This window comes from Ornithodoros turicata, chromosome 7 (genome assembly GCF_037126465.1).
Source record: "Ornithodoros turicata isolate Travis chromosome 7, ASM3712646v1, whole genome shotgun sequence".
NCBI classification, from domain to species: domain Eukaryota; kingdom Metazoa; phylum Arthropoda; class Arachnida; order Ixodida; family Argasidae; genus Ornithodoros; species Ornithodoros turicata.
The window spans coordinates 54,228,205-54,248,552 of record NC_088207.1 but is presented as its reverse complement, the minus strand read 5'-3'; the positions used below and the strand labels follow the sequence as shown (position 1 = coordinate 54,248,552).

General features: G+C 43.4%; 2 protein-coding genes across 14 annotated transcripts in view; one reads left to right on the top strand and one right to left on the bottom strand.

Moving 5' to 3' along the window:
- The window catches only part of LOC135401577 (acetyl-CoA carboxylase-like), a 40,253-nt gene extending 30,522 nt beyond the window's left edge, over positions 1-9,731 (top strand). For 10 of the 13 annotated variants that reach the window (XM_064634055.1, XM_064634054.1, XM_064634053.1 and 7 more), the window contains 19 exons: positions 652-720; positions 1,031-1,122; positions 1,269-1,340; positions 2,375-2,642; positions 2,700-2,840; positions 3,865-3,996; positions 4,123-4,260; positions 4,328-4,448; positions 4,510-4,607; positions 5,225-5,335; positions 5,402-5,545; positions 6,525-6,645; positions 6,716-6,909; positions 7,002-7,137; positions 7,193-7,370; positions 7,437-7,701; positions 8,324-8,494; positions 8,569-8,705; positions 8,774-9,731. In XM_064634055.1, the coding sequence (XP_064490125.1) occupies positions 652-720; positions 1,031-1,122; positions 1,269-1,340; positions 2,375-2,642; positions 2,700-2,840; positions 3,865-3,996; positions 4,123-4,260; positions 4,328-4,448; positions 4,510-4,607; positions 5,225-5,335; positions 5,402-5,545; positions 6,525-6,645; positions 6,716-6,909; positions 7,002-7,137; positions 7,193-7,370; positions 7,437-7,701; positions 8,324-8,494; positions 8,569-8,705; positions 8,774-8,951 (2,766 nt within the window). In that variant the 3' untranslated portion in view covers positions 8,952-9,731. The remainder of the gene's footprint in view (positions 1-651; positions 721-1,030; positions 1,123-1,268; positions 1,341-2,374; positions 2,643-2,699; positions 2,841-3,864; positions 3,997-4,122; positions 4,261-4,327; positions 4,449-4,509; positions 4,608-5,224; positions 5,336-5,401; positions 5,546-6,524; positions 6,646-6,715; positions 6,910-7,001; positions 7,138-7,192; positions 7,371-7,436; positions 7,702-8,323; positions 8,495-8,568; positions 8,706-8,773) is intronic. The other 3 variants (XM_064634065.1, XM_064634058.1, XM_064634056.1) reach the window with 1 other exon arrangement.
- Positions 9,732-16,514: 6,783 nt separating this feature from the next.
- LOC135400121 (protein GUCD1-like) lies at positions 16,515-17,454 on the bottom strand. Its single transcript, XM_064631851.1, has one exon. It carries the CDS (start codon positions 17,310-17,312, stop codon positions 16,617-16,619), a length of 696 nt encoding a protein of 231 aa, XP_064487921.1. The 5' UTR covers positions 17,313-17,454; the 3' UTR covers positions 16,515-16,616.
- Between the last annotated feature and the right edge of the window lie 2,894 nt (positions 17,455-20,348).

Sequence of the window (20,348 nt, the reverse complement as noted above, 5' to 3'; positions counted from 1 at the left end):
CTTGTTTGATGAGAACGGAGGTGCAGAGCAATTGTGTCATGCATGTGTACTAAATTTTCACTTCTATCACTGCTTGTGATTTATATTTAGGGGTCTAAGAATGCTATGGAATGGGATTGGTGTTGATGGATAACCTTAAGTAGTTATAGATGTAGTTAAACTACACTGCAGTAGTTAAAGAAATAGTTTTAACTATCTCCCCTGAAAAGTAGTTGAACTACTAGTTAAACTACTCCCTCGCAAAGTAGTTAGTAGTTGTAGTTAATCTACTGTAGAAGTTGTTAGTGGCCATCACTGGTTTTTGGCACCTCTGTTGTTGTTCTCTTCTTTGAATATGTTTACGCTTTGTCAAGTAGCGGTTATGTGTCTCGTGGCTCCAGTTCCTTTTTTTTTTATCCATATAATGCTAGTTTACCAAGAAGCCCAGTGTTCTGCCTTGATGACAGGACGCAAAAATCCCCAATGAAATTGGGGAGGAGGCACCCAATTTTTTGCAACAAATGGGGAACCCTAAACATGCATCGCAAAAGTCCTACGAAATATTCCCCGAACGTCCCCCCTAGCCAATTATTACGAGTGTGAAATTAACTCCTTTTATGGTGGTGATCCTTTCAACCATCCTTTCACTACAAGTGCATGTATTTATTACAGGCTAAACGGACAGACTGCAACCACATTTTCCTCAACTTTGTTCCAAAGGTCACCATGGACCCTGCAAAGGTACATGACACTTTCTGGACGGATATATATAAAGGAAAAATAGCCGAAGCTCTGTGGCTATATATATATGTGCTCTGTATATATATGTACTCTGTATATATATGTAATCTGTATATATATGTGCTCTGTATATATATATATACTCATGGAAGATGGATATATACTCATATATACACTCATAGAAGCGATCTTAATCTGCAATTTTGAATTTCAAACACGTCTAGTGTCATTTACTAGTTTCGTTAATGGCTTTTTCCCCATCATTATATATATATATATGCACCCACATATGATGTCCTTATCTTATCAGATTGCAGAGAACGTTCGTGACATGGTGATGCGATATGGACCTCGTCTGTGGAAACTTCGTGTGCTTCAAGCGGAAATTAAAATGACAATCAGGTACATGCTACAAAAGGACACGCTCCAAAAATTGCTACCCTGCTTCTTTCTCTCTCTCTCTCTCTGTATTTTTAACATAATTTAAGATATGGTTTCGCCTTGCTGTATTTGTTGTCCTCTTGTGGGGGCTTTCCTGCATGTGCTAGGGAGGGGGACATACTCTTCTCTTCTGCTGGTGGCATGTTCTTCACCAGGGAACCAAGACGACGTCGCTGCTTGTAAGTTGAACGCTTTACCTAGTTGCAGTCGTAATTGCTCGAAACTGTCAGGTACAAAGGTAAGCCTCCTTTCGTGGGATTTCATTTTTTTGCTCCCGTATCTTCAACGACCAGTAAAGGCTTGCACGTCATTAGGAATATAAGTTGGCTTCTCTCGTGAGGTAGCTAATTAACTGGCCCGCAGTAGCGTGAAATAATATAACTTTTCAATTAGATGCACTCTGGGAAATGTGAGATAGCAGAATTGGAGGCTGTCGTTATTTGAAGCGCTTCTGTTTCTTTAAAACGATGAAACGTGCATTGAGATGGCTCAATATTTCAAATATTTCAAAGCGGAAACAAAGAACGTCTCAACCACGAGGAGGAGAGCGTTGGAGCGATGAAATTGATTGGTGCTGATTTGCCGGCCAGATAAACAGCCGCAGCATGATAGGCTGCAGCCCAGGAGACCAAGGTGGTCTCGTTTACTCATTTGCAAAATGAGCGATATTTGGATATCCCAGTGTGCATTTCTGCCCCTTCGAGCATCTAATTAAAGAGTTAGTTAAAATATCTCCGTTCACCTCACTGCACAAGCAACCTTAATAATATTAATTAATATATTATTAAGGTTGACATTATTAAAAGGGCCATTAGGATTATTAATTAATTCATTTTAATTAATAATTCTAATGCCCCCCTTAATAATGGCAACCTCAATAATAATTAATTAATCAATATGAATTTTGAAATTAATGGCAATTAGGATTATTAATTAATAATTAATTAATTTTAATTAATTAATAATCCTAATGGCCCTCTAAGTCGGGCAAGCTAACGACAAAATTGAAAGTGTCTCAATTCTTTTACGAAAATTTGGTGCGGCACTAAACAACGAACACCCTTTTTGCACCCCATAGAGGCAAAGTGGTATGATACGGTAGTTTTTAACCAACTAAAGTGGGAGATTTTTAATCTAAAGAACAACTTGTACCAGCTGGAGGAAACGTTGTCATCTTGCTCGGTGACTGAAAGCAGGAAACCTTTGCCAACAGGCCCAACTTGAACGGAAAATGCATTCCCATCCGGTTGTTCTTGGCCAACGAGAGTGGCTACTACCTGGACATCAGCCTGTACAAGGAAGTAGTGGACCCTGTAACTGGCCAGATGCAGTTTGAAGCCTGGGGTCACAAGCAGGGACCCCTGCACGGACTGCCTATATCTACACCGTACCTGACCAAGGACTACCTCCAGCAGAAGCGCTTCCAGGCTCAGTCCAACGGAACCACTTATGTGTACGATTTCCCTGACATGTTCAGACAGGTGAGACCCACCCATTCCATGGTATTCTGTGAGACCTGAGCTGAGACTTGTGCGCAGGCACTTATACGTCTGTGGGAAGAGCACCTGGAAATGCACCCAGACGAGGACATGCCCAGTTGCCTACTGAGCTGCGTGGAACTGGTTCTGGATGCACAGGGACGCCTCGTGGAACAGAAGCGACTCCCAGGCGAGAATGACGTAAGGGAGTCCACATACGCATTCTAATACCCTACTGAAACAATAACGAACAATCAGGCTGCAAACTTTCGAACCAAAAGGACAGACAATAAGTTTATTTAGTGTTTATTAGTATTTTTGCAAACTTAGTTGTGAGATAGGAGCGTACTGAGGCCACTCGAGTATTTTTCAGTGTCATTATAGCTATGACTGCATTGGGAAGTGCATTCTACTGCTCAATCGTTTCAGGGAAGAAAGAACACTTAAACTCCGTTGTCCCGCAGTAATACGGTTTGATTTTTGTGTGTATGGCCGCGTCTGTTGGAAGTATAATGTGCGTAAAGCAAGTATCTTTCTCTGGGTGTACTGGTTCTCTGGTTATAGATATTTTGGAGTAGTCTTGAGCGAAAAAGTCCTCTTCTAGATCATAATTATGGCCAGTTTTGATTTTAAGTAATTCCAACAAGCATAAGGTGAGCACTGATTGCAAACAAATCCTGTTGCTCTACTTTGAATTTTCTCTAGTTTCTGGATTGCAACTTTGTAGCAGGGTCCCACACTGGCACTGCATAGTCCAAAATTGGAGGTGGACACATTCTTTGATTTCGCATGGGGGCGTTCTGAGGTTTTCTACGGAAAAAGTTAATTGAGCTTCGTTAAATATTGCGGTGACCCGTTTATTCCAACTTAAGTCTTTTGAGAATATCCCACCTAAATACTTACTATATTCTTCTACAGCTTCAAGGTACAGTCGACCCGCGTTTATCCGGACTGCTCCGTTTCCTGCAAAAATGTCCGTATAGCGGGGCAACCGTATAAGTGAAACACGAAAATCCAGAGTGATCCTAAAAGGATACCTTTATCGACCATTACACAGAAAACTGTCCCTTGTCATCTGTTCCGTTATAACACACGCATCCAGATCTTCGTGTCTGGAATCTGGGGAGAAATGAGGCGCTTGAGGGGATTAACCCAGTTGCCTCTCTGATGGTACAGACTGTGTGGCTTTGGCTGCGTTGTCAAGATGCATCTTTGACGGTGACAGGTGGGCATGGTGGCATGGCGCATGACTCTCTTCACGCCAGAGTACCCCGAGGGCCGAGATGTCATCGTGATTGCCAATGACATAACGTTTCTCCTGGGCACATTCGGACCTCAGGAGGACCTGCTCTTCTTTGTAAGTTCTCTGTCATTACAGAGTTGTTGGAGCAAAGAAACAACACGATGCATAGTAGACCAAGAGTGTTATTTTGGGACACTTTGTAATAATTTGGGTGTGCGCATGATTCTCCTTAAACTGCAGAAAGCATCGGAGAGGGCCAGGCAGAGCTCAATTCCGCGGCTGTATATTTCTGCCAACAGCGGTGCACGCATCGGGCTTGCGGAAGAAGTGAAGCACCTCTTCAACGTTGCTTGGGTTGATCCCGATAATCCGGATAAGGTTGGTTTATTAAGCGCTCCTACTGTCACTTAACCTTCCACATTTTTAAATACCGCTGTTTCCGTAGGGCTATAAGTACCTCTACCTCACACCGGAGAACTTCAAGAAGGTTAGCGCAGTCAACTCGGTCAACGCAGAGTTGATAGACGACGACGGCGAGAAACGATACAAGATTACAAACATTATTGGTCAGTAACTTTGTGCTATTTTGTGAACGCCTGCGTGTGACAAAACTTTCTCTCCAAATAGGCAAGGTAGATGGGCTCGGAGTGGAAAACCTCAAGTACGCGGGTCTTATCGCCGGGGAAACATCTCAGGCGTACAAGGAGGTTATCACGATAAGTCTGGTAAGTATTTCTGCTGGGCTTACATCTTTCTGGAGGTACTTCTTAGAGGAGCCTTGCTAATCATGTTGACTACACCACCAACAAAATGGGTTGGGCTTAACATTGCTAACCATGTTCATAGTATCATGGCCGAAGGGACAAACACAGCTTATTTTCTGCTAGTATAATGTTTTATATTTTCGCCCATGACGCGACAAGTATGCCGAGTGATCCATGAGTATGTGCTGCCAACTCATCAAGCCCTCATTCCCTTCTGTTCCAACTCCGTTCCATTGGAACAGATTTTCCGTCTCCTTGGAGTTTGAATTAACGGAATTCCATTTAATTCCCGTTGCCCATGTGAACTTGGAAGAAAAGTCACTTATGCTTGTATAGTTACATATAGTTACATTTACAGTTACATATAGTTACATTATTATGAACTGTGGGACCACAGAAGGCTATGGTGACAAAGGCTGTAACCTATCAGAAGCCAGCGTACAAAATGTGTCATGTCATGGTATACTCCATTTGGGTTCGCTATTGTTGTCAAAAACCAATCAATTACTGATGCGAAATGAATGTATTGACTTTAATGAATGAAGGAAAACGAGTGCTTTATAATGAGAGTACTTTAGGTGACATGTCGAGCCATCGGCATTGGAGCCTACCTGGTACGTCTTGGTCAACGTGTGATTCAGCTGGAGAACTCTCACATCATTTTGACTGGAGCGGGTGCTTTGAATAAGGTAGGTGCCCTTAATTAGTAGGTGCTCATAATTAGCCCCGCTTGGTACTAATCACTTCGATTACAGCTTTTGGGTCGAGAAGTGTACACTTCCAACAACCAGCTGGGTGGTGTTCAGATCATGTACCAGAACGGAGTCTCACACGTCACAGTTCACGATGATCTTGAAGGGACGTACACGATGCTCAGGTGGCTGTCTTACATGCCAAAGGTATTGTAATTTATTGTCACGGCAGCGGCTAGAAAGCGACTCGTCTGTACCGCATAGTGGCGAGAAAGGGCGCGCTCTGTTTTTTGCTCACATGTCATCTATGTACATGGGATACAGTGAAACCCGCGTATAACGATATTGACGGTAATCGCGAATTCCATCGTTATACGGGGTACATCGTTAAATGAAAGCTTATCTAAATAGCGCGTCCCCGAAAAGTCGCGCGCCACCCCGTGTGTAGCAAGAGAATAAGAAACAGATGCTAAAAAAACGCGAAGCTGTGTGACAGCGCACTGGCTTGGGGAAACAGCGATCAGAACTCGTGGAGGGAGCCAGGGAACATAGCGGGACAACCTCTGGCAACGCTACGCGTCACCATTCCGCAAGTCGGCTTCACCTAACGCCTGCGTGCTTTAGGAGAAGCTCGCTTTAGAACACTGTCGCGCGACTCGCCGGTGGGAAGCACGTGCTAGGCCTTTCGAATCATCTCGCGAATTTGAGCAGCATTGGCCAAATACGGAGACACGAAAGCGTTGCCACCTACCTCTTTCACTGACAGTATTAGAAAATGGACAGTCACTATCTATTTCCTTCCCTCAATTTTTATTTTGGTTTCATTCTTTTGATGTGAATTTCGGATGATACGAATTTTTTTCCACTACCTGTGAGATTCGTATCATTGAGATTCTACTGTATCTTATCGCGGCGATTTTCGCCGCGAGGTTACGCGCACGGGACAACGTCGTTATACTAGTACTCGGAACCGCTGTTTCCATCGCTGGTTGTGTCCCCATAGAAACAATGTATATTTTGACGGTAAGATCATGAACCATCGTTTTACGAGGAATATCGTTATACGCGATATCGCTATCCGCGGGTTTTACTGTAGTTTGAATTTATGGAGTGGTACTTCCAAAAGTGTTACTAATGTGTGAGCTTAGCTGAGGATGTGCAGTACAGAACAGGAACAATGTTTCAGCACAAAGGGGCCGAGCTACCAGTTATCGAGCCTCTGGACCCGATTGACCGTGACGTCGTCTATGTGCCGACTAAAATGCCCTACGACCCTCGGTGGATCCTGGCTGGACGAGAGAGCCCTAGTGAGTTACTTTTGAGTGCTCGTCAAGTAAACAGTGACATGAGCGAGTTTTTTTTCTTTGCCTCGCACAGACTTGCCTGGTTTCTGGGAAGATGGATTCTTTGATCGTGGATCCTTCATGGAGATCATGCAGCAGTGGGCACAGACGGTGGTCTGTGGCAGAGCAAGACTCGGAGGCATTCCGGTGGGGGTGGTTGCCGTGGAGACGCGCACCGTGGAAATAGACGTTCCGGCTGACCCCGCTAATCTCGATTCCGAAGCTAAGGTCTTTGTTTTACTTTATTAGTACGTACTCTGTGCAGAACGTAATTGTACACCAGCCAGCTATATTTGCTACAGTAATCCATTGTTTTACAGGTGGTATCTCAAGCGGGACAGGTGTGGTTCCCTGATTCTGCATACAAGACCGCTCAGGCTATTGAGGACTTCAACAGGGAAGAACTGCCACTTATGGTGTTTGCCAATTGGAGAGGATTCTCGGGAGGAATGAAAGGTGAGTGCAACGTTGTGTCTCATTAGGTTTCCATTTGTTCAAGTTTTGGTTGCAGACATGTACGACCAGGTGCTCAAGTTTGGGGCGTACATCGTCGACGCCCTCCACAACTACAACCAGCCGGTCATCGTGTACATTCCGCCGTTCGCCGAGCTTCGTGGTGGTGCCTGGGCAGTCGTGGACGCGGCCATCAATCCCAGGCAGATGGAAATGTTTGCGGATCCAGAGAGCAGGTACCCAACTGGCAGTGCTTTAAGGGCTCACGTTTGCTGGACTGGATTTGAATGAACCTCTTTCAGGGGAGGTGTTCTGGAGCCAGAGGGCACAGTAGAAATCCGTTTCCGAAAGAAGGACCTCTTAAAGACGATGCACCGCGTGGACGCGGTGTGCCGCGACCTGGTGTCCCGCCTGGGCATCTCCACTGACACGGAGCAGAAAGAGCAACTGCAGAAGGAGCTTTCAAAGAGGGAGCAACAGCTGCTTCCCATGTACCACCAGGTGGCGCTCACTTTTGCAGACCTGCACGACTTGCCCGCTCGTATGCAAGAGAAAGGTGTCATACAGGTAATAATGAAAACATTTTGACTCGGCTTCATGGCAGACGAGGTGTCAACAAAAGGCAGTGGCACAGAGAGACCTCGTTACACCGAGAAGAGTCCCCGGCAGAGGGCCATGGGGACCAATTTATTTGAGCTCCTGCTCCAACGAAATACTCGGATACAGCGAAAGGAGGAGATAAGGCTTACAACCCCAAAGCCGAGTTGAGGGTCACGAAAGCAAAGGGCGCAACATCGTCCCCAACATACAGTAATGTGGACTGTTTTAAAAGTTTACGTGTCCATAACAATCACTACAAACCTCAGCTACATCTGAAGGGGATATGATGCTGGTCGTGCTATTGGTGCTGTCCTAAAGTCAGGTCGACAAATCGACATCATTGCCGATCTGGATTAAGGCTCAAGATAGGCTCAGTGACAGCTTTGTCCCACAGAACAACATTTCTCGTCAGAAACATATGTAGTGTCTCTTCTGAGAGTGATGACACTTTGCTCCACCATTTGGAGCAAGAGAGGAAAGAACCATGTTGAGTGACTACTATTTTAAAGCAGAGCCTCCCAGCCTTACTTGTGGGAGGAGCTTCTTTCAACTGGCCAGAGTGCTTTAATTAGAGGTGTCTCTCCCACAGGACGTAGTACCTTGGTCCAAATCCCGACTCCAGCTCTACTGGAGACTGCGTCGTCGTCTGCTCATCGACCGCATGAAGAAAACAATTCTGTCCCTTCGGCCAAACCTTGGTGACGGGGAGATGGAGAACATGTTCAAGCGCTGGTTCGTCGAATCTTTGGGCGCTGTCAAGGTGAGCGTTGTCAAGGTGAATGCGGACGAGGATGATTGATGATGATGATGATGATGATGATACTGACCTCGCAGCAATACCTCTGGGAAAACGATGAGGCCGTTGTCCGCTGGCTTCAAGAGCAACTTCACACAGAGTCCACACAGAGGTCGCTCGTGCTCGAGAACATAGAGTGTCTTCGTCGGGACGCAACCATCTCTCAGTTCAAAAGGTTTAAATAATTCATAGTAATTAATGACATTGAAGATTAAAATGGAGACGGCACATTTGTTTTTTCAGCTTGCTCCAGTCAAACCCTGAAGTGGTGATGGATGCTGCGGTGTACGTCATTCAGCAACTCTCGACGCAGCAGCGATCGGACATTCTCGGCACGATAAAAACGCTCGACGCGCAGATGAGTGACTCTCCTTCTGCGGAGGACACACCACCAGCCCTGGTGGAGTCATCAACTTCCTGACTCGTGAGAGACCTCCGGGAAAGTTTTCTACTGCAGGGGTTGTTGTTCGCGGTCATCGTATGGCTCCTGTGGCAATAGTCATTCCACAAGTCGTTGAAAACTGGAAGCATTTTTAAAATACAAACTTTTTGACAATTGTGTTGAGAGCAGTCTGCACTCTGTTGACAAGGACAACTGTTGGTGATCGAGAGTATGGTAGAATTGTTGAATTTGCTGTTGGTGTTCACATCACTAATGCTTAGATTGGTAACGAGAATTTACAGACATGTTTATGGCCGAAACCTTTGGAAGAATGTGGTGTGAGAGACTATCCTGCATTGCTTATGTGGACGTTTAAGGACTATTTAGATGATTAACTAAATGTGTGCTATTTTGCTGAAAAGCTTCGTAAGAAATGTTGAATCTAATGCGTGTATATCTTGTGGATGCCTTTATCTGACGGACTATAAACGTTTAAAAAAATCGCTGAGTAAAATTGTAGAGTGAGGTAGGTTTTGCATGTGATGCCATTGACACTAACTTTTAAATTGGTAACAAAGGCAAAAAAATGTTTTGAAAGAAAGTTTCATCTAACATTTTACGTGACAAACAAGTGTGTGGGGGCTCTCAGTGTCTAGAGCAGACGGACCAAATTATTATATATTGCTCGTGAAAGAAATTGTTTGTAAGCGTTAATGCTCACCTTTATTTCAGGTGTCGCGCCTTCATTTTGACACATTGTTGTAAATACACACGTGAGCTTAATACATTCCACGATGGAAAATAAATATGGAAAACAGATGCAAGAAGTATGTTCTTGAGGTTAGGTTAGCATATTTCCATGCAACATGGACACATGCTGTTGAAGGGACTTGTCATTCACTCAGATTCTCAATATAAATGTGCTCATAATTTAGTTACATATTGTAAAGGTATGTATGTATGCAGTATCATGTCAAAGAATGGTGACCACAAATATGCTGTGTTTCATGTTCTCCCTGCAAAGTGCACATTCTTATATACTTCCATCATATTTTATAGTACTCCATAAGCCACTGAGAAACTTGTGGGAACCAAAATGGTGTCATTTCCTTGAGCTTGAGGTGGACAGGACTAGACTGAAACCAGCAATGCTGTGTGTAAGAGAGAAAGAAAAGGCATTGCTCAAGGAACTGATACCATCAACATAGTTTATCATGAAAATCATGTTTGTTGTACCACGGTGGCTGGGTGCTGATATTTCACACCAAAGTGCTGATGATCCAAAAGGGGTAAGGAAAACCCTCTGCCCCATATGAAATCCTGCAATTGTGAGGCATGCAGCAGGAATGACCAGGATCTTCCTGGTCAACGCAGATCAACTTACAGAAGGCTAGTCACTTGGAATGGACATTTTTTTTTGTAAAAATTGTGACAAGAGAAACTGTTTTTCACTGGTGCTGGATAGTTTTGTTTATCATTCAAGCTGTTTCTTTTCAAGTAAGTCACAATCGTAGTCTCAACATCAAGATTCCCTTAACTATGCAGTTTGCTGTGGCATTTTGGTACTCAACCGAATAATATTCGGACAAAGCTGCCTATTCAAGATAAATTTAATGATTCCAACATCTCCAGTTTTGTTTCTCAAGTACCATTTTCTCCAACCTCTATCAGACAGCCAAGTCTTGGTAACTCCCAGCAGGGGATCTAATTGTGGACCCCATTTAATCTACCCCCCCCCCCCCCCCCAAAGCAGCGCAAAGACTTACAATATCGCTCATGTTCTTATAGGTCGACAGAAAAATAAGTTCTTATTGGATAGGAAGTGTGCGCGAGAAAACTTTGAATTGTAATCCGGCTGAGCGATGCAACACTCATGCAAGAAATGTTTCGTCGCTTTACCAGTCCCAGAACCTTTCAACAAGGTATACTGTATGTTCTTCCTTTTTTTTTTCAAGAAATGTTTTGTTGCTTTACCAGTCCCAGTTATCAGTTCCAGAAACTTTCAACAAGGTATCCTGTACATTCTTCAATTTTTTTGCAAGAAATGTTCCATCGCTTTATCAGTCCCAGAAACTTTCAACAAGGTATCCTGTATGTTCTTCCATTTTTTTGCAAGAAATGTTTCGTCGCTTTACCAGTCCCAGTTATCAGTCCCAGAACCTTTCAACAAGGTATCCTGTATGTTCTTCCATTTTTTTTGCAAGAAATGTTTCGTCGCTTTACCAGTCCCAGTTATCAGTCCCAGAAACTTTCAACAAGGTATCCTGTATGTTCTTCCATTTTTTTGCAAGAAATGTTTCGTCGCTTTACCAGTCCCAGTTATCAGTCCCAGAACCTTTCAACAAGGTATCCTGTATGTTAATTATTCCATTTTTTTGCAAGAAATGTTTCGTCGCTTTACCAGTTCCAGTTATCAGTCCCAGAACCTTTCAACAAGGTATCCTGTATGTTCTTCCATTTTTTTTTGCAAGAAATGTTTCGTTGCTTTACCAGTCCCAGTTATCAGTCCCAGAACCTTTGAACAAGGTATCCTGTATGTTCTTCCATTTTTTGCAAGAAATGTTTCGTCTCTTTACCAGTCCCAGTTATCAGTCCCAGAACCTTTCAACAAGGTATTCTGTATGTTCTTCCATTTCTTTTGCAAGAAATGTTTCGTCGCTTTACCAGTCCCAGTTATCAGTCCCAGAACCTTTCAACAAGGTATCCTGTATGTTCTTCCATTTTTTTTGCAAGAAATGTTTCGTCGCTTTACCAGTCCCAGTTATCAGTCCCAGAACCTTTAAACAATGTATCATGTATGTTCTTCCATTTTTTTGCAAGAAATTTTTCGTCGCTTTACCAGTCCCAGTTATCAGTCCCAGAACCTTTGAACAAGGTATCCTGTATGTTCTTCCATTTTTTTGCAAGAAATGTTTCGTTGCTTTACCAGTCCCAGTTATCAGTTCCAGAAACTTTCAACAAGGTATCCTGTACGTTCTTCCATTTTTTTGCAAGAAATGTTCCGTCGCTTTATCAGTCCCAGAAACTTTCAACAAGGTATCCTGTATGTTCTTCCATTTTTTTGCAAGAAATGTTTCGTCGCTTTACCAGTCCCAGTTATCAGTCCCAGAACCTTTCAACAAGGTATCCTGTATGTTAATTATTCCATTTTTTGCAAGAAATGTTTCGTTGCTTTACCAGTCCCAGTTATCAGTCCCAGAAACTTTCAACAAGGTATCTTGTATGTTCTTCAATTTTTTTTTGCAAGAAATGTTTCGTCGCTTTACCAGTTCCAGTTATCAGTCCCAGAACCTTTCAACAAGGTATCCTGTATGTTCTTCCATTTTTTTTTGCAAGAAATGTTTCGTTGCTTTACCAGTCCCAGTTATCAGTCCCAGAACCTTTGAACAAGGTATCCTGTATGTTCTTCCATTTTTTGCAAGAAATGTTTCGTCTCTTTACCAGTCCCAGTTATCAGTCCCAGAACCTTTCAACAAGGTATTCTGTATGTTCTTCCATTTCTTTTGCAAGAAATGTTTCGTCGCTTTACCAGTCCCAGTTATCAGTCCCAGAACCTTTCAACAAGGTATTCTGTATGTTCTTCAATTTTTTTTTGCAAGAAATGTTTCATCGCTTTACCAGTCCCAGTTATCAGTCCCAGAACCTTTCAACAATGTATCATGTATGTTCTTCCATTTTTTTGCAAGAAATTTTTCGTCGCTTTACCAGTCCCACTTATCAGTCCCAGAACCTTTGAACAAGGTATCCTGTATGTTCTTCCATTTTTTTGCAAGAAATGTTTCGTTGCTTTACCAGTCCCAGTTATCAGTTCCAGAAACTTTCAACAAGGTATCCTGTACGTTCTTCCATTTTTTGCAAGAAATGTTCCGTCGCTTTATCAGTCCCAGAAACTTTCAACAAGGTATCCTGTATGTTCTTCCATTTTTTTGCAAGAAATGTTTCGTCGCTTTACCAGTCCCAGTTATCAGTCCCAGAACCTTTCAACAAGGTATCCTGTATGTTAATTATTCAATTTTTTTGCAAGAAATGTTTCGTTGCTTTACCAGTCCCAGTTATCAGTCCCAGAAACTTTCAACAAGGTATCTTGTATGTTCTTCAATTTTTTTGCAAGAAATGTTTCGTCGCTTTACCAGTTCCAGTTATCAGTCCCAGAACCTTTCAACAAGGTATCCTGTATGTTAATTATTCCATTTTTTGCAAGAAATGTTTCGTTGCTTTACCAGTCCCAGTTATCAGTCCCAGAACCTTTCAACAATGTATCATGTATGTTCTTCCATTTTTTTGCAAGAAAATTTTCGTCGCTTTACCAGTCCCAGTTATCAGTCCCAGAACCTTTGAACAAGGTATCCTGTATGTTCTTCCATTTTTTGCAAGAAATGTTTCGTTGCTTTACCAGTTATCAGTTCCAGAAACTTTCAACAAGGTATCCTGTACGTTCTTCCATTTTTTTGCAAGAAATGTTCCGTCGCTTTATCAGTCCCAGAAACTTTCAACAAGGTATCCTGTATGTTCTTCCATTTTTTTGCAAGAAATGTTTCGTCGCTTTACCAGTCCCAGTTATCAGTCCCAGAACCTTTCAACAAGGTATCCTGTATGTTCTTCCAGTTTTTTGCAAAAAATGTTTCGTCGCTTTACCAGTCCCAGTTATCAGTCCCAGAACCTTTCAACACGCTGTCCTGTATGTTCTCCTAGTTTTTTTTTTTTTTGCAAGAAGTCTCGCCGCTTTACCAGTCCCAGTTATCAGCCCCACACCCTTTCAACAAGGTGTCCTGTATGTTCTTCCAGTTTTTTTTGCAAGAAATGTTTCGTGCGCTTTACCAGTCCCAGTTATCAGTCCCAAAACCTTTCAACAAGGTACCCTGTATGTTCTTCCAGTTTTTTTTTGCATGAAATGTTTCGTCACTTTATCAGTCCCAGAACCTTTCAACAAGGTGTCCTGTATGTTCTTCCAGTTTTTTTTTTTTGCAAGAAATGTTTCGTCGCTTTACCACTCCCAGCTATCAGTCCCAGAACCTTTCAACAAGGTATTCTGTATGTTCTTCCAGTTTTTTTTTTGCATGAAATGTTTCGTCACTTTATCAGTCCCAGAACCTTTCAACAAGGTGTCCTGTATGTTCTTCCAGTTTTTTTTTTTTTTTTGCAAGAAATGTTTTGTCGCTTTACCAGTCCCGGTTATCAGCCCGCAAGAACCTTTCAACAAGGTGACCTGCATTTTCCTTCATTTTTTAGCAAGAAATGTTTCGCCGCTTTACCAGTCCCAGTTATCAGCCCCACAACCTTTCAACAAGGTGTCCTGCATGTTCTTCCAGATTTTTTTTTCAAGAAATGTTTCGTCGCTTTACCACTCCCAGCTATCAGTCCCAGAACCTTTCAACAAGGTGTCCTGTATGTTCTTCCAGTTCTTTTGCAAGAAATGTTTCGTCGCTTTACCAGTCCCAGAAGCTTTCAACAAGGTATCCTGTATGTTCTATCAGTTTTTTTGCAAGAAATGTTTCGTCGCTTTACCAGTCCCAGTTATCAGTCCCAGAACCTTTCAACACGCTGTCCTGTATGTTCTCCCAGTTTTTTTTTTTTTGCAAGAAATGTTTCGCCGCTTTACCAGTCCCAGTTATCAGCCCCACAACCTTTCAACAAAATGTCCTGTATGTTCTTCCAGTTTTTTTTCAAGAAATGTTTCGTCGCTTTATCAGTCCCAGTTATCAGTCCCGGAGCCTTTCAACAAGGTGTCCTGTATGTTCTTCCAGTTCTTTTTTTCAAGAAATGTTTCGTCGCTTTGCCAGTCCCAGAACCTTTCAACAAGGTATCCTGTATGTTCTTCCAGTTTTCTGCAAGAAATGTTTCGCCGCTTTACCAGTCCCAGTTATCAGCCCCACACCCTTTCAACAAGGTGTCTTTTATGTTCTTTCAGTTTTTTTTGCAAGAAATGTTTCGTGCGCTTTACCAGTCCCAGTTATCAGTCCCAAAACCTTTCAACAAAGTACCCTGTATGTTCTTCCAGTTTTCTTTTTTTGCATGAAATGTTTCGTCGCTTTATCAGTCCCAGAACCTTTCAACAAGGTGTCCTGTATGTTCTTCCAGTTTTCTTTTTTTGCAAGAAATGTTTCGTCGCTTTACCACTCCCAGCTATCAGTCCCAGAACCTTTCAACAAGGTATTATGTATGTTCTTCCAGTTTTTTTTTTTTTTTGCAAGAAATGTTTTGTCGCTTTACCAGTCCCGGTTATCAGCCCAAGAACCTTTCAACAAGGTGACCTGCATTTTCCTTCATTTTTTGCAAGAAATGTTTCGCCGCTTTACCAGTCCCAGTTATCAGCCTCACAACCTTTCAACAAGGTGTCCTGCATGTTCTTCCAGTTTTTTTTTTTTCAAGAAATGTTTCGTCGCTTTACCACTCCCAGCTATCAGTCCCAGAACCTTTCAACAAGGTGTCCTGTATGTTCTTCCAGTTCTTTTGCAAGAAATGTTTCGTCGCTTTACCAGTCCCAGTTATCAGTTCCAGAACCTTTCAACAAGGTGTCCTGTATGTTCTTCCAGTTTTTTGCAAGAAATGTTTCGTCGCTTTACCAGTCCCAGTTATCAGTCCCAGAACCTTTCAACAAGGTATTCTGTATGTTCTTCCAGTTTTTTGCAAGAAATGTTTCGTCACTTTACCAGTCCCAGTTATCAGTCCCAGAACCTTTCAACAAGGTGTCCTGTATGTTCTTCCAGTTTTTTTTTCAAGAAATGTTTTGTCACTTTACCAGCCCCAGAACCTTTCAACAAGGTGTCCTGTATGTTCTTCCAGTTTTTTTGCAAGAAATATTTCGTCTCTTTACCAGTCCCAGTTATGAAATATTAACAAAGTCAGTTTGTTTTGAGTCTCTGACGCCTTTGAAAAACCATAAATGTTTGTTGTAAGTTTTCCAAGTATTGGAGACCAACTCATAAGCTGTATCTTGCATGACTTTTCTGAAACCATGTTGATTATTGTTGATCATGTCATTAGCCTCTACGTATTTCATGATGCAGCATACATGGCTCAAGATTTTACACCGTTTATCCATGTCGGCACAGTTCCCTCTGAAGTCTGCCCAGGACTCCTTTCATCTGTCTGTATGCCATTCATAGCCACAAGTTGCTTCACATTTTCATACCTGATTGGTTGTTGTGCTTATCCATATATTAATTGTTCCAGTAAAGATAGGATACCTTGATGGATGGAGGATTCTCGCATAATGCTTTTGTTGAATGACAAACAGATGCTAATTAATCTTCAGGATTATTGAAAAGGGTAACCGCAGCAAATGAACATCTTTTGAAGATTTGTCTAGTAAAATGAAAGCAACTTCTTTCTAGATTAATTCTTTCAATTAATTTCTCAGCTTGATTAACCAAGCTTTAGGCAAAAATTTTGTAGTGAACATGCTGAAAGCTTTCGTAAACCTGTTTCATCAACACGGGTGCTAGACGAGGAATGAAAATCCTGCTTGCATGTGATCCTACTTCCCACTAAAAAGAAAAATCAGTGGACACAATACTAGAACCCACATTTTTGTTTTGTTTTTTTTTGCAAAAAATTCCCAAGCTCTGATTTTTCATTGAAAGGAATGGGAAATGTTCCAGGTAACATATGACATTTTTAATGCCAATTATGTCCAATAAAACAGACAACTTTCGATCGGTAGCAGCTGGCACACGTTTGCCAAAGGACACAGTTTTGGCAAGCTCACAAAGGTCCATCCCCACTTTGCTGTACCAGTATGACGTCTTGGTCCGTACCAAACTGTTTCCGTGCATGTTCAAATGCATCGAAAGGTACCGTACACACACGATTACTTTTGGCCGGATTCCTGTACAGAAACTTGCGATCACTCAACCGATACCCGCAGACGACGACGTAGTGCCCTTGATATGGACTGTACAGGTTAAGCATGCTTCGTAGTGCGCCAACCACTTTGCTGGATTCGCAGGTATCACAATACAAGGAGCTTGCATCCACCAAAACCACCATAGGATTGCCGCCAGACAAGTGGTCCAGCATTTCAGGCAGCGTCATTTCTCTACATTCGACGACAACACCACACTTGGGGGAGTCGCGGAACCGTTGTTCCACCCGAGATAGATCCTTTTTAAGGCTCCTCTTGTAATAAAAATGGTCCACAAAGCGTGTGTTCACACCCAGAGTTATAGTCCGGTAAATGTGACGGACACCAAACCGTTTTAAAAGGTAACAGAGGTCGATTGTCCACGTCGAGGTGCCGAACCCTTCTTCGTTGGCAATTTTTTCCTTGCAGGTCAGCAGGTAATTTCGTTGGTTGTCACCGAGAAGCATAGCGACACAAGAAATACCGCAGTCCCACGTCAGTTGTTGCTGGACGTGAGTAACGGGGATGAGGACATTTGCGTCATCCATGCACAGCATCGTTTCTGTCAACTCGAATAAGAGGTGCTGACGTCCAGGACTCGAAATTACCTAATTTTCTACATTGATAAGATGGATGGATGGATACTGTGCACCTGTGGCTCCTTTGGACACAGCCGATGGTTGAATGGATACTGTGGACTGTGGCTTTTCCCCCTTTGGAGCGGACGGTAGCCAATAGCCAATATAAACTGCGCCATCTGTGGGGAGACGGAAGAAACAATTGAGCATGTTGCCCATACCACCCATACGCCCATAGATATTGTCTTACGACAGAAGCGAATGAGCGCAGACAAGCTTGGTACATACCGGAGATGCGGAAGAGCTAAAGATATTTTCTCTGATGCAGCAACTGTTTCTTATGAATATATTTCTTATGCGTATATCCCCAAAAACCTCGGAAGAGGGAATGAGCGAGCCGGGTTTCCCCTCATGCGTGAGGGGAAACCCGGCTCGCTCATTCCCCTTTACCATGGTAATCTCCCGAGGTTCTAACAACAATCGTTTCCATTTGTTCCTTTCTACATACAAAACAGAATTAAGTATCACTGAAAATAGGCTGACAGCCATTGCACTCCTGAATGTGGCCCACAAGTTCACTGGAAAAGTGAATCTTTTCGGTGCTTCTGTTCTCCGAACTCGGGGATGCACTGCCGGCAGGGTAGTGCCACAGAAGCTGACGTCACTTCCTTAGACATTCCGATTGACTGGAAGAAAAGGCGCTTTTGGAACAGTCCTCCGAAGTTGCAGCATGAAGCTGTTGTCGAAAAGCGTCTGGAAACGCCGCGCGACGCTGCCTCGCGATCTCAGAGCTCGCGGCCCCGCCTCAAGAAACGCAAGAAAAGCGAGTGGCCCGTCCGTTCCAAGAAATTGGAAAAAGGACTCCCTTGAGGAACGATTTGCCAAATTGTTGGCGCGCCCGGTGTTGCTTTGCGCAAGGCAAAACAGAAAGCATACAGAAACAGAGAGCGCTCGGCATAGCATATGAAACCTGCGAATATAGCGAAAGCGAAACCGGCTGGTGCTCCCAAACGACCGCTCACGTGATAGAGCAGGAGAGCCGAGTCAAAAAGTGAGCCCTCTCCTCGCAGACGACTGGTGTTGGTAGTGTTGGTGTTGCAGCCACACGTTTGTACAGCGCGCTATTTCCTGCCCAAGCAGCCACGAATCCAACAGTAGGTTCATCAGTGGGTTCTGCATGGTGTTTCAAGCGGTATGGCGTCAAGGAAAGCTACAAAACCTGTTGGAAACACACAGAAAAAGTGGTGAATCCTGCCAAGTGCGAACAACTCGAGACCATATATATTCGAAAGTGCCGCCGTCGTCTGTTAAACCACCGTTTTGCACCGTTGCATATATTTTGGGGGAGACCGTTTCCGGCACCGATTCGAGGTACACAGAGAGGGTGAGTAGGCGAGGGGCAGCTGAGAGGGCAGAAACAAAACTGACAACATCACCTAGAATTGGCAGAAAGCGTAGCGTGGGAGGGAACATGAGCACGTGAGCGCGCTGTGCAAAGGCCGGTGCTGTCCCCAGCCGCAAGCGTCTTTTTCTTTTTTTGTCACCATGACAACGAGAGTTGCCGGCTGCGCACGTGTACGCCCGGCTGCGTTTCGCAGCTTTAGCATGTCGGGGGTTCATGAAGAAATCCTACGTAAGCCTCATTTACAGGATAAGGACCTTAAGAAGGACGGGCCACGGTGGTATGGATACCTGCTGAGTGACCACCTTATCAGCAAGCTATACCTCTAAGAAAGCGCGATACGCGCGTCCCTACAAAAGCACTGATTATTACAGTATATATATAGTCAACAACTGGCTTTCAGTAATGTCGTATGATTTATCCGGACCGCTCTACACCCCCAAATGGTTGGAGACATCGCCTAACTTTCTCCCCGGTTTACATGCCAGACAGAATGACAAGTGAGCCTTAAAACGACCTTGAAATACCCTTCAATTTTGGTTCCCAAATTACGTAGGAACCATAAAAATTATGATCCCCCCCCCCCCCAATTTTTTGCAACCTCACCTATATGCTCCGTATTCTGGATAAAGCACCACTGCATCCTATATTTCTACTACTTATCCTAACAAACAACAACTTTATTGCGAGATGATGAGTGGGGAGTTTCATCGCCAGGGGGCGATACTCTACCCCATTGCTGGTGGTGATGTGGGGAATGAAATAATGAGCCCCTTCACAATAAGGATCTAAATCCTATAGTATATTGCTAAATATAATGTATATAATCTGGTAACCATGTCTCAGAATGAAAATAAGTGAATGTGATAACAGTTGTACAAGTTACTCAACTGAAAGGATGTAGCTGTTAGGGATGTGGTTATCAACTTCATTACATTTACGTTCTACATACACTTTATATAGTTACTCAGGCATCTGTATGAAGTCGTGAATTATCACGCTTCCTGGCTCGATTCTTTCCTCACTCGATTACACGTTGCATACAAAATACAATTTTGCTACATATATATTCGTTTCTGCATTGTATTGTATAGTTATGGTAGTTACGGTGATAGGAATCATGACAGCGCGCTCCCAGGCCGGCACATTGCAGTCGCCGCACACAGCGCATCCCTCTCCACTCTCTTCTCTGCCTCGCATCCTCACCCTCTCTGTACCGGAATCGGTGCCAGAAACAGTCTCCTCCCCATATTTTGGGGCGCTGACTGACGGTGGCTAGCTTGCGCCACCTGGCCCGGCAGGTCTGTGGTCTATGCTAGAGTCACTAAATAGCTACGCGTAGCTACTTAGTGACTCTAGTCTATGCTATGGGCAACAGGCCACAGCTTGCCACAGCCGTGTGGCAGTGACCTCCCACTTACGTGGTAGAGTCGAGTCAAGTGGGACTCCGCTAACAGAGTACCAAAAGTGAGCACCCATGGGCGCACACCTCCTCTACTGCTACGTCATCAACATCAAGAGCAAAACAAAGTGACGTTTCCGGTTTTCTTACATTTATTAAGCAATTTTAATGACGGTTTTATGGTTATTCATTTTCATAACAAACACTGAGC